The sequence below is a fragment of the Rana temporaria genome, chromosome 4, assembly GCF_905171775.1.
Source record: "Rana temporaria chromosome 4, aRanTem1.1, whole genome shotgun sequence".
NCBI lineage: Eukaryota > Metazoa > Chordata > Amphibia > Anura > Ranidae > Rana > Rana temporaria.
Window position 1 is genome coordinate 236,813,683 of NC_053492.1, and position 14,218 is coordinate 236,827,900.

The 14,218-nt window shown below is 41.4% G+C and overlaps 1 protein-coding gene across 2 annotated transcripts in view; it reads right to left on the reverse strand.

Moving 5' to 3' along the window:
• Positions 1–14,218, reverse strand: part of UBE3D (ubiquitin protein ligase E3D) — a 297,731-nt gene that overhangs the window by 96,857 nt on the left and 186,656 nt on the right. For both annotated transcript variants that reach the window (XM_040350019.1, XM_040350017.1), the window contains exon 9: positions 4,439–4,577. In XM_040350019.1, coding sequence (XP_040205953.1) covers positions 4,439–4,577 — 139 coding nt within the window. The remainder of the gene's footprint in view (positions 1–4,438; positions 4,578–14,218) is intronic.

Here is a 14,218-nt window from a genome sequence, read left to right on the forward strand (position 1 = left end):
AAAAAAAAAAAAAAAAAAAAAACTGTATAGTGCATATGAAGTCTTTTTTTTAGTTATTATTTATCAATAACTTACTGGATATTTCTAAGAAAACCCTTTAAGAACTTTGGAACAAAAAAGGAATACCTACCTCTTTTTACAAAAAAAACTGTACATACAGGAAGGACAACGAAATTACGAGGAGTCTATGATTTATGGGAATTTCAGGCAATAAAAGCTATAACCCTTCCAAAAAATAGTTTACTTTCCAGTGACCTTTATAAAGCAGGATCGCAAGGTATTAAAAAGGATCGATCATAACAAAATGATTTACCATTAAAGAACAACAATGGGAATACAACATAGCTTTTTGGTAGAAAAGTTATCAAAACTTTATATTTCGGTTCAATATATATACAGCTTCATTTATTTAGAATTTGGTATTGCAATATAGTTCCACATCTTAACTTTAATGTTCTTGCATTACATTTTATACCAACTGCTCCATAGACTAAACATTTTAAAAAGAATACAACTTTACTGCAACATTACCGTATTTAATCGGCGTATAACACGCACCCCAATTTTAAGAGGGGAGTTTAAGGAAAAATGTTTTCTCAGCACCCTTTACAGTACAAGCCTCACCCATCCAGTACACATCCCCCCCATCCATTATACATCCCTCCCCATCCATTATACATCCCCCATCCATTATACAGCCCCCCCATCCATTATACAGCCCCCCCCATCCATTATACAGCCCCCCATACATGATACATCCCCCCCATCCAGTATACAGCCCCCCTCCATTATACATCCCCCATCCAGTACACAGCCCCCCCATACATTATACATCCCCCCATCCAGTACACAGCCCCCCCATACAGTACACAGCCCCCCCATACATTATACATCCCCTCATACATTATACATCCCCCTCCCCAGTATACAGCCCTCATCCATTATACATCCCCCATCCAGTACACAGCCCCCCCCATGAATTATACATCCCCCCCTCCCCAGTATACAGCCCCCATCCATTATACAATCCCCCCATTCAGTACACAGCCCCCCCCCCTGCACTCCCAGGAGACCCCCAGTCTCCTGGGACAGTGCTGCCAGCATTCTCTATAGTTAAGTAAAAAAAATAAAAAAAAAACACTGTCAGCCCCTACCACACTGTTCCTCCTGTGTGTCCTATTGCAAAAACGAAGCTTCCATTTACCTTAATAGCTCCGTTTTTTTTCCACTGATCTGGTCACATGACTTCTCTCCCCTGATGGGCATGTGACTGCTCTCCTCCAATCAAAGCTACACTCAGAGGAGGAGAGCAGCCTGAAAAAACGGAGCTATATAGACATTTACAAGCTTCGTTTTAAAATGAGGCTGACAGAGGAAGAGCAGTGTACAAGGGGCTGGCAAGTGACATTTTTTTTTTTTTTACTTTAGACTATGCAGCGAGCGCTGTTCCATGGCCATGTCCCGATCCTCGCCCCCTGCTGGTAGAACATGATATCGGCGTATAACGCGCAGGCACGTTTTACCCTCTGATTTCAGAGGAAAAAAGTGCGCGTTATACGCAGATAAATACGGTAGATTATGGCCTCGTAGCGGTAAAGAAACGCATTTCACAGATTTTTCTTGTTTACAGATTTGAATGAGGGTATATTATTTTCAATAGGAACATGCAAAATGGGTGTGTAAACATGGACTGCATTTAGATTCGTAACTAAAGATAAAGTGTATACAAAGACAATCAAATTGTCAATCAAATCTGGTGATTAAGGTGTGGGGGGCAGGGCAAAGCCAAGCTGTGTGCATTTGTGGATGCACAAAGCCCATCTTGAAAGCAAGCCCACACGTCTGCCTCCATTGCAAGTGGCTTTGAACACAGAACAGAAGGTCCGGGGCTTCTCTGTGCAATACCTTTACATGGAGCAGGTCATTATATACCTGTTTATTAGGGTTGTCCCGATACTAGTATCGGTATCGGGACCGATACAGAGCATTTGCCCAAGTACTTATACTCGCACAAATGCTCCGATGCCTGATCCGATACCTGGGACGGGAGAGAAGCAGCATGTAATGCCTGTGCTGTGTCCCTGTGTCATGCTCTGCTCAGACGGCGGCCATCCATTGTAAAAAAGCCACGCCTCCTCCTCGTCCGTGATAGGGGAACACTCCCAGCAAGTGAGTCAGTGTTCTGCCTATCAGGGACATCCCTTCATCCTCATCCCATGGACGAGGATGAGAGGATGTTCGTGATAGGCTGAACACCAACTCACTGCTGGAAAACAGAGTTTCCCTATCACAGATGAGGATGAGGAGGAGGCGTGGCTTTTTTATACTGGATGGCCGCTGTCTGAGCACAGCATGACACAGGGACACAGCACAGGCATTACACGCTGCTTCTCTCTCCCAGGTATCGGATCAGGCAATCGCCTTGTTCATGTAGTAGAACAATCTTTACTGTAACCACTGTAATGCTAACAAGTGCAGACTGGCTGGTATCTTTTATCAAAGGACTTGTAAACTGAGACAACATGTTTAAGGGCTTGAATGATCAACCAGCATCCACCTAATCCTTTTTATTCAATGCAAAGTGCCATTTTCATATACTTTCTTGTCATTTAAACCATTCTGCAGTTATGGAAAAAGATGAGAGCATGTCTGTCAGTGCCCAGCCATCAGTGCCATCTGTCAGTGCCAGCCATCAATGCGTCACTGTCACATGACATTAAAAAAAGTATCGGTATCGGCGAGTACTTGAAAAAAAGCATCGGTACTTGTACTCGGTCTTAAAAAAGTGGTATCGGGACAACCCTACTGTTTATTATTTTAATTGAAAAAAAAAAAAAAACTTTACAACTGCTTTAACTTTTTCATTGTTTGCTGCATCTCAGAGCTGCTATTTTGCAGACTTTTTGTAGCTCCTTCATATCCACATGCATGAACTCAAGCGAATGCTGCATGTTATTTCTGAGGGCATGTCTCCGGATGGTGACATGCCTGCATATTATGTGTTGAAATTGCCCCCTATAGTCTCCTATTGGAAGCTCTTAAAGGGGGACAAAGCATGAGTACAATTGGGAGACAATGACAGAGTGCTGTCACCCTATGACAGGATGTGCCTGAACATGGACCTTCCTGGCAGGATCACAAGTAAAAACGATTTACAATGACATCAACGTGTTAACCACTTGCCCACCGGGTTAATTCTGGCACTTCTCTCCTTCATGTGAAAATCACAATTTTTTTGCTAGAAAATTAATCAGAACCCCCAAACATTATATATTTTTTTTTAGCAGACATCCTAGGGAATAAAATGGCAGTCATTGCAATACTTTTTGTCACACCGTATTTGCGCAGCGGTCTTACAAGCGCACTTTTTTTGGATAAAAATCACTTTTTTGAATTAAAAAATAAGACAACAATACATTTTGCCCAATTTTTTTATATATTGTGAAAGATAATGTTACGCCGAGTAAAATGATACCCAACATGTCACGCTTAAAAATTGCGCCCGCTCGTGGCATGGCGTCAAACTTTTACCCTTAAAAATCTCGATAGGCGACGTTTAAAAAATTCTACAGGTTGCATTTTTTGAGTTGCAGAGTAGGTCTAGGGCTAGAATTATTGCTCTCACTCTAACGATCGCGGCGATACCTCACTTGTGTGGTTTGAATACCGTTTTCATATGCGGGCGCTACTCGCGTATGCGTTTGCTTCTGCGCGCGAGCTCGTCGGGACGGGGCGCTTTAAAATTTTTTTTTTTGGGTTTTCTTATTTATTTTTATTTAGTTTTATAATTTTTTACACTAAAATAAAAAATAAAAAAATTGATCACTTTTATTCCTATTACAAGGAATGTAAACATCCCTTGTAATAGAAAAAAGCATGACAGGTCCTCTTAAATATGAGATCTGGGGTCAAAAAGAGGACGGGTGAAGGAGATTTCTCCTTCAGTCCCGTCCCCGCTCAGCTGCCGGACACATCCGATCCCCTCCGCCGCTACCGACGGCTCCGGTAAGCGGCGGAGGGCGCGGGAGAGCGGCGGGAGGGGGGGGCCCCTCTCCCGCCACCGATAACGGCGATCTCGCGGCGAATCCGCCGCGGAGACCGCCGTTATCGTGTACACCACCGCCCCCTGAAAAGATGAATATCTCGGTTGTGGCAGCAGCTGCTGCCGTTATCGAGATATTCAACTTTAAAAAGAGGACGTCTTTTTGACATGGGGCGGTGGTCAAGAGGTTAAAGGGGTTGTAAAGGTTCTTTTTTATTTTCTAAATAGGTTTCTTTAAGCTAGTGCGTTGTTATGCAACCTATTTAGTAAATAAAAAACGAACCTTTACAACATGTTAAAGACTATATAAGTTTTACATATACTTTACATTTAATCATAACAGAAAAGTAAAAAACGGGGTAACAACAACTTAAGCCTTTAGTAGAGATTAGTTACCTGCCATTCATTCATAAAACGCAAGGAATGAGGCAAAGAGGCATTGTTGAGAGAGAGCAACAAGATCAGCTCTAAGCAAGTCCTGGATGGAAACGTCAATGAATGAGCTCCAGTTTCATTCATCCATTTATCCTCAAGTCTAGAAAGAAATAGAAATGAAAAATCATGACATATTATTGGACTACCTTGAAATAAATTACAACTCTTCCACATATTTTATCAACCTCTTGCCACCGGATTAAGTGTCAAGTAAAGTGGGCACTAGCGCCCAGCCACTGTACATATGCATCCCTAGAGACATGTGGTTGTGTGCTGAGCGCTCCCAGCCTACAGACCGGGCTGTCACCAATAGTTCCTTTAACTGGGACAGGCTGCGGATCATGTGACCATTGAGAGAAGCCATGTCACCTCCTGAGCAATAAAGTCCACTTAAAGGGCAGTAAGATGTGAACAGGTTAATGTAATTAATCAGTAAACTCTCTAAAGTTAAAGTGGAACTCCAGGAAAAACTTACAGGTTTACTTTTCTGGAGTGTCAACCTTATGGGTTTCTTTTGTGTCACGGGCTTCCAGAGAGGTGAAAACAAAGTTAAACTCACATTTATGTCCTGGATGATATCAGGACTGGAAATCTTCACAATGAGGAGACAGACAGCAACAGAAATCAGACAAAGAATATAACCATTGCCTGCTCTATCCAATGTAACAAATATCATCTTTTTACATACCAGTAAAATCTTTTGGAACACAGTATGGGACACAGAATCTTTAGTCTTTACTATGGATTATATGCAGTTATCTTCAGGTGACTGAACATTGGCACATAGGCTGCAAGCACAACCTCCAAATGTGTGAACCAAATACCAGGTAGCAGCCTTGCAGATCTGAAAAACAGATTGCTTGATTCTGAAAAGCCCATGAATAATGGATCTGTGGAATGTGCCTTAACCTCCCTGGCGGTATGATTCTTTCAAAAAAAAGGTGCTGAAAGCAGTACAATTATTTGCAAGGAAATTTGGCGTTTTATACTGTAGGTCTGTAATTTTTAGGAATAACTCACTTAAATCTGACCAAACAAGAGACTAGTAGGCATCCCGGGTATGACATTTTTTTAACAACAAAATGATAAATTATAATATAATAAATAATTATAAATAATTATAACAAATAACAATATAATTATAATAACAATTATTCAATAATGTAATCAAATCAAAATCACTGAAATTTGCTCAGTTGCAGAATTGTTGCTGTATTTTTATTTTTTTTTTATGACGAATTTCCCCACAAATCGCTATCGCACAAGTGATTATAATTTATTATCGCTGTTTTCTAGCTGATCTAAAACCATTTTGACATAAAGGGACACTTTTGGTTGCTATGGACAATCTACAGTTTGCAGGGAGAAAGAAAGGTTTTTATTATATAAAAGTACATGTAGGACACTGGGCAGACCACTAGGGACAAGGGGGGTGTGTATTTTTTACATACAGTACTGTAATAAGATTACAGTATACTGTATGTATTGTGTTTGTTTACGTTTTTGAATTTGGCGCCGTTCTCTGCTCCCGTGCATCGTAACGTCGCAGGGAACGGAGATCGGCGGCACAGGAGGACGCTGTGTGAATCGAGTGAGGTCCCGCTCGCTCACACAGCGCGGTGGCATCGCTGGATCCAGGGACAAGGTAAGTAAACACAGTCTGTGGATCCAGCGAGGCGAGCGCGAGTCTGACTCGGGGTTACTACTTTTGGTATGAAAATCTCACCCCGAGTCAGACTCGGGAATACCGCCAGGGGGGTTAACAGGGATTGGAGGAATCCTATTCTTTAGACTACAGGCTCAAAAAATTACTTGTCTAAACCTCTTAAGCACTGGTAGAACAGGAAGCAGGGAGGCTCTTGAAAAAGTCTGCTGAAAGAGAAAAGCGGGAATCTGGCTGCCTATACAAGACAGTGGCCAAGTGTTACACTTCAACTGGATGTACTAGGTCAAGACAGTGGAGAGAATATAGGAAAATTAAAATGCAAGGAAGAAACCACCTTAAAGCGGTTGTAAACCGCTTAACCACTTAAGCCCCGGACCAATATGCTGCCTAAAGACCCAAGGGGTTTTTACAGTTCGGGACTGCGTCGCTTTAACAGACAATTGCGCGGTCGTGCGACGTGGCTCCCAAACAAAATTGGCGTCCTTTTTTCCCCACAAATAGAGCTTTCTTTTGGTGGTATTTGATGACCTCTGCGGTTTTTATTTTTTGCGCTATAAACAAAAATAGAGCGTCAATTTTGAAAAAAATGCAATATTTTTTACTTTTTGCTATAATAAATATCCCCCAAAAACATATATACAATTTTTTTTTTCCCTCAGTTTAGGCCGATACGTATTCTTCTACCTATTTTTGGTAAAAAAAAAAAATCGCAATAATCGTTTATCGGTTGGTTTGCGCAAAATTTATAGCGTTTACAAAATAGGGGATAGTTTTATTGCATTTTTATTTTTTTTACTACTAATGGCGGCGATCAGCGATTTTTTTCGTGACTGCGACATTATGGCGGACACTTCGGACAATTTTGACACATTTTTGGGACCATTGTCATTTTCACAGCAAAAAATGCATTTAAATTGCATTCTTTATTGTGAAAATGACAGTTGCAGTTTGGGAGTTAAACACAGGGGGCGCTGTAACATTTAGTGTTCACTTGGTGTGTGTTTACTACTGTAGGGGGGTGTGGCTGTAGGACTGACATCATCGATCGAGTCTTCCCTATAAAAGGGATCACTCGATCGATGCGCCGCCATAGTGAAGCACGGGGAAGCCGTGTTTACACACGGCTCTCCCCGTTCTTCAGCTCCGGGGAGCGATCGCGACGGAGCGGCTATAAACGAATAGCCGCGCCGTCGTCCCGGATCGCTCCCCGAGGCTTAACGACCACAGCATGTAGCGGGGGGGGTCCCGATCGGACCCCCCACCCACGTCAAGCAGAGCACGTACAGGTACGTTGATGTGCCTGTCCGTGCCATTCTGCTGAAGTATATCTACATGAGGAGGTCGGCAAGTGGTTAAACATTTTTTTTTAAACCTGCAAGGCAAAAGGCATAATCAGCTAGTATGCACCGCATATTAGCTGATTATGAAATACTTACCTCGGAACGAGGTGAAGAACACTTACCTGGTCCACGCCGAGCGAGATGTCATCTTGCTCCAGCGTGTCTTCCGGGTTATCGCCAATCCAGCGCTGTGATTGGCTGGAGCGGCGATGAAGTCACTCCAGTGCATGCGCGCAGGAGATTTAAAATCGGCAGGGTCCGGCGGATGCCGGTCCTTTCGCCGTGGATTCCCCCCTGCGCCGCTGCAATCAGCGGCGCATTGCGAGGGGAATATGTCCTAAACCGTACAGGTTTAGGAGATATTCTTTAGACCTACAGGTAAGCCTTATTATGGGCTTACCTGTAGGTAAAAGTGAAAAAGTGGGTTTACAACCACTTTAGGACTCAGAGCAACCTTGTCCTTGTAAAACACTAGAAAAGACTCCTTACAGTATAAGGCTGCTAACTCAGAGACCCTCCACATAGAGATGATGGCACAAGAAAGGTCAGGCGAGGAAATAACTAAAAGGTTAGAAGGACAGCTCCTGTAGAGCTGAAGAATCAGATTAAGGTCTCTCAAAGAGACAGGGTAGCGTACCAGCGAATAGATTTTTGTGACCCCTGCACAAAGGCCATAACTGAGGAATGAAAGGCCAATGGTTTGTGAAATAGTACAGCGGAGTCTGAAATTTGCACTTTGAGAGACCTCAAAGCCAGATGCTGATCAAACTCCACTAACGCAATCCTTAGAAATTACATTCTGGACCCGACTGAGATTCTTGGGACCAACAGATGTTACCCCACTATGACAAGTGCAGGCACCCTGTCACTGGGAAAAGGGGTTGGAATGAGCCATGGCCAATTTGGAGGGAGTACTCTTAACCCGTGATCTCTTTGATATACATCAAAAAGAAGGCCAAACAGGTGTCCACCTTCAAAGGCTAGTTGTTTTAAGAATCTATTACATGGGTATTCTGCATACCAGCTTTTACACCAAAGAATTGTGTGCATTGGAGAGAAAACACTTCCTGGAGATCTGGCCAAGTATACCTGCCGAGCCAGATAAGTAATTTACTGTGGACTGAAGCATCTGTTAGGTTGGAACTAGGATCGTGGGTAATGCATATGGTTTAGTCCCCTTTCACACTTATACGACTTGCCATGCGATTTTGGGCTGAAAAATCGCATGACAAGTCATTCTCCATGATTTTCAATGACTTCCATTCATATTGGCACGACTTTAAGTCGTGCCGACTTCAAAGTAGTCCCTGCACTACTTTGGTCCAACTTCCATGCGAGTTGATGTCCATAGACCTCAATGTTAAACCCTCAAGTAGCATGCAAATCATACCTGGAGAATATAGACATGATTTCAGTACGACTTTGTAAGCACAAGCAGCTTTTTGACCCTTGTCCCACCCAATCCTTTCAACATAGTAGCCCCTCCCAAACACATTATTCTAGCACACATTCACTTCCTGGTTATTCTCTCAGAAACAATGTGCTCCAAACAGCCCAAAAAAAGAGATGTCCTTGTCCTCCACTTCTTCCTCATGCACTGCTACTGCTGCAGCAGCAATGACAAGTGCTGTGGCAATATATTGAGTAGCAAACATTTTCTGTCACAACACACCACAACAACCAGGAAGCAAACAGGAACTGGAAACAACTATGGCAGAAAAAGGAATTACCTTACACCATGTATGTTTTCATTGGTTAATGCCAACGTTGTGGCAAAGTAGTACTGATCCAAAATCGCTGTAAAATTGCGGCCGCAAAGACGCACGACTTTGAAGTCGTAGAAGTGTGAAAGGGGCCTTAGACAGAAATGGCCTAGAAAACTGCCTTGTAATGAGAAGAGGGCTTTAACCACTTGAGACCCGCGCTATAGACAAAAAAGACGTCCACAGCGTGGCTCTCAAGTGCCGAGTGGACGTCTTTAGACGTCCTTTTGTGTGCATTACCCGCGCGCGCCACTGGGGGGCATGCAGCGGGTAAACACTGCCCTGGCGCATCGCCGATGCGTGTACTTGGCGGCCGCGATGTCCGCCGGGTACACGCGATCGTCGGTAACACAGCAGGGACGTGGAGCTCTGTGTGTAAACACAGAGCTCCACGTGCTGTCAGAGGAGAGGAGACCGATCTGTGTCCCTTGTACATAGGGACACAGCATCGGTCACCTCCCCCAGTCACCCCCCTCCCCCCACACAGTTAGAACACACCCAGGATACACATTTAACCCCTTCCTCACCCCCTAGTGTCAACCCCTTCCCTGCCAGTCATTTATACAGTAATTAGTGCATTTTTATAGCACTGATCGCTGTATATTTGTGTCAAAAGTGTCCGATACGTCCGCCGCAATATCGCAGTCTCAATAAAAATCGCAGATCGCCGCCATTACAAGTAAAAAAAAAAATAATAAAAAAAAATCATAATTCTGTAGGCGCTATAACTTTTGCGCAAACCAGTCGCTTATTGCGATTTTTTTTTTTTTTACAAAAATACGTCGAGAAAAAAAATAAAAGAATTGAGATATTTATTATAGCAACAAGTAAAAAATATATATATATCTTTTTAAATTGTCACTCTTTTTTTGTTTATAGTGTAAAAAATAAAAACCGCAGAGGTGATCAAATACCACCAAAATAAAGCTCTATTTGTGGGGAAAAAAGGACGTCAATTTTGTTTGGGAGCCACGTCGCACGACCGCGCAAATATCAGTTAAAGCGACGCAGTGCCGGAAGCTGAAATTTCGCCTGGGCATGAAGGGGGTTTATGTGCCCAGTAAGCAAGTGGTTAAAGAGCACCTCTAACCTAATTTGCTTTAAACAATAGATTTTTCTTTACAGGGGCTGTGAGAGTTTGTTTGAAACACCAAGAATTGTTCACTTTCACAGGAAACCTAATAGGGTATTGCTGTGCAAAGCATTTAGTTGAAGTAAAAATTTTCTTTGGATGAAGCTAGTCCCTGTTCTGGACAGGTTTCAGGATTGAGTGAAGTGGGAAAATCTAAGCAAGTTTTGGAAATTTTAGGAAATCCATACTGAAGACCTTGGGACAAACAGACTCTGATTGCACCAATTGCTAGAGGAGCATAGAGCATCAATAAGGGTAGCCAAGTTATACTTATGTTTTATTAAAATTTCAGCTGTATGCATCACATCCTTATCCGATTTCTCTGCAGGGGAGGGGTAACTTCCTCATCTACTATCTCATTTAGAACAGTTTCTGCCTTGAGAGCAAAGTCTAGACTCAGGAGGGAAGAATGAAGGTGAATGCCGGTTACCACTGATGTCCTTATAAAAGGCCCTTAAATTTCCACACCACTTGGAGTCACTGGTCGAATCTTAGCTTATGAGGTAATCTTACTTTTTCTTCACCTCCTAGGCATACTACTATAACTCCACCCCACACCATGAGTGCTCAGTTTTGTAGCAAGCAATGCAGTGCACACAGGAACAGAGGGGAGGGTGGCCTGTGTCCTAAACTGAAATCCAAGATATGGAATGTATAGGCAAGTCAAAATTAATTGTATCCTAATTATACAGTACAGGACACCAGCTGTATATTCACAGACCCTGGGATGCCCCCCTGCAATGAACAAGAAGGATGAGCAACATAAAAAGAAAACAGAAGTGTGCCAACAGGTCAGACAATAACAAGGATCAACAGACCCTAACTCAGAGTGCTGCCACAAGAAAGTTGTGGCCAAAAGCTACATCCACAGAGGACTAGATGCCCACTGCCAGAATCCAATCACCTGAAGGTACCAGCCTATAAACCCAGGGTCTAAGAATATCCAGCATGTCCTATACTGTACAGTCAAGAAAAAAAACTTAGATGGTTTCCATTTATACACAGATTTTGGTGTATTAAATGTATTTTACTCTCTTCTGCAATAATATACTACATACAGTAAGTATATACTTAAAATCCTGTATACACATAGCAAATGGTAAAAAAAAAAAATATTATTTTCAAGTCATATTTACCAAGATGCTAATTTTACAAAAAAATGTGCAGAAACGGTGTGTTTTTTCATTACACCAAAATAGAAAAAACTGAATGGTACTGTCCCCACTGACATTAGCAGAGATCTCTGGGGGGTCTGGATTATTTTATACTGGCAGTGTCTGTTGGACATTTTAACAAGCTTACAGGATAACCGTATAAATCTTCAGATGCCAGTTGGGGATGTGTATGGTTTCCTAACATTGCATTGTCATGTGGTATCTACCAATAATTTCAATCTCTGGGTACACAAAGTCTTAGAGACACAGATTATAAAAAACAAAACAAAACAAAACAAAAAAAACACACAATAGCTTTTAATAAGAAAGGAAAAAAGCAAATTGGTGTCCAATAACACTTTAAAATCTGTTTGTGACAAATTTTCCCAACATAACCAATACAAGACACATAAGTAATGTAAGCAACAGCTGAACAGATACGAAGCTTATTTATACTTGGCCAGTTACTGAAGCAATTCAAAATAGCATTTGACAAGTTACCAAATACAGGGATGCTTATTGCTCAAATAAAATGTGAGTTCCCATGTATACTTGTGCATTGTGGCAACGCGCCTGCTCTATTCATTGTGAATGGTACCTAAGCACATTTTACAGCACAATGCATGTAACCTGTGGTGTGGTAACCTGCATTGTTTAAAAAAAAAAAAAAATTGACTTTGTTTCCACATCCATTGTGGTGCATTGACAACCCATTCATAATGAATAAAATGCCATAACACAACACACGTTAGCGTGTGCCATAACATGCATTAACTCATGTACATTATCGCACATAATATAAAATGGGCCCTGAAGTTTAGAAGAGTTAGAAGGAATGCAAATTCACTTTTGATATGCCTAAACAGAAATTTTATTGAACCAGAGAACAGATAACAGTTCTTAACCACTTGCTTACTGGCCCATAGTCAAAAGACGTCCTGTTTTTAAAGATGGATATCTCGAGAATGGCAGCAGCTGCTGCCACAAACGAGGTATCCATCTTTAGTGTGCACGGTCCTGTAAACGATAACGGCGGTCTCCACGGCGGATTCGCCGCGAGATCTCAGTTATCGTGGCGGGAGAGGGCCCCCCCCCTCCCGCGCCCTCCGCCGCTTACCGGAGCCGTCGGTATCGGCGGAGGCGATCGGGACCGTTCGGCTGGTGACTGGGGACGAGACTGAAGGAAAAATCTCCTTCACCCGTCCCCATAGCTCTGCTGGGCGGAAGTGACGTCAAAACGTCAGTCCCGCCCAGCTTCTTAAAGAAACATTTTTTTTTTTTTTGTCATTTGAAAAAATGAAATTTTCAAAAAAAAAAATTTTTCTTGCATTTTAGTCTAAATATGAGATCTGAGGTCTTTTTGACCCCAGATCTCATATTTAAGAGTACCTGTCATGCTTTTTTCTATTACAAGGGATGTTTACATTCCTTGTAATAGGAATAAAAGTGATCAATTTTTTTTTTTTTATTTCAGTGTAAAAAAATTCTAAACTAAATAAAAATAAATAAGAAAACCAAAAAAAATTTTTTTTAAACGCCCCGTCCCGACAAGCTCGCGCACAGAAGCGAACGCATACGCGAGTAGCGCCCGCATATGAAAACGGTGTTCAAACCACACATGTGAGGTATCGCCGCGATAGTTAGAGCGAGAGCAATAATTCTAGCCCTAGACCTACTCTGTAGCTCAAAAAATGCAACCTGTAGAATTTTTTAAACGTCGCCTATCGAGATTTTTAAGGGTAAAAGTTTGACGCCATGCCACGAGCGGGCGCAATTTTTAAGCATGACATGTTGGGTATCATTTTACTCGGCGTAACATTATCTTTCACAATATATAAAAAAATTGGGCACAATTTATTGTTGTCTTATTTTTTAATTCAAAAAAGTTTTTTTTTTTCAAAAAAAGTGCCCTTGTAAGACCGTTGCGCAAATACGGTGTGACAAAAAGTATTGCAATGACTGCCATTTTATTCTCTAGGGTATTAGAAAAATATATATATATAATGTTTGGGGGTTTTAAGTAATTTTCTAGCAAAAAAAACTGTTTTAGTCTCGTAAACACCGAATCTGAAAAACAGGCTCGGTAAGCAAGTGGTTATTAAAAATACACAGTATAATGTATGGTAGCTTTTAAACTTTAGATTTAATGTAGCACAACAGACTATAAAAAAACGATTATATTTAACAGTTTTTAATGTAATCCATGCATAAGGCTGTTATTAACCACTAGTCATTGGCCTATTGGTCTACACAGATCACATCAAAATTAATGTCAAACAAAAATAAAAAATATAAATTACTTTCTTTTTATAAAATATTTGCAATTTAATAAAAAATAAAACAACAAAATACTAAAAGAAAATCCCTTGGATTTTGGCAGCAAGTTTAGTCAAGAAAGAGGTACAGCAGCACTGCAAATTGTTTTAAGGTCATTAACTTCCTTCAGCGCAACAATCCAATACATATACAACTCAAAGAAGAGCGCTACATAAAAAAGTGCCTAAAAAAATATGTTATGGTTATACAATTAAAGATCAAATAGGTGTTATGAAAAGTGCATAATGCAGGAGATGTTTTGAAAAGCTGTCACAAGTCATGCAGAATTTAGCTAAGAGCTTCTTAGCTACTGGATGGAAAGCACTATCACAAATAAGAACATGAGCTGATCATCATAATATCAGCTGAA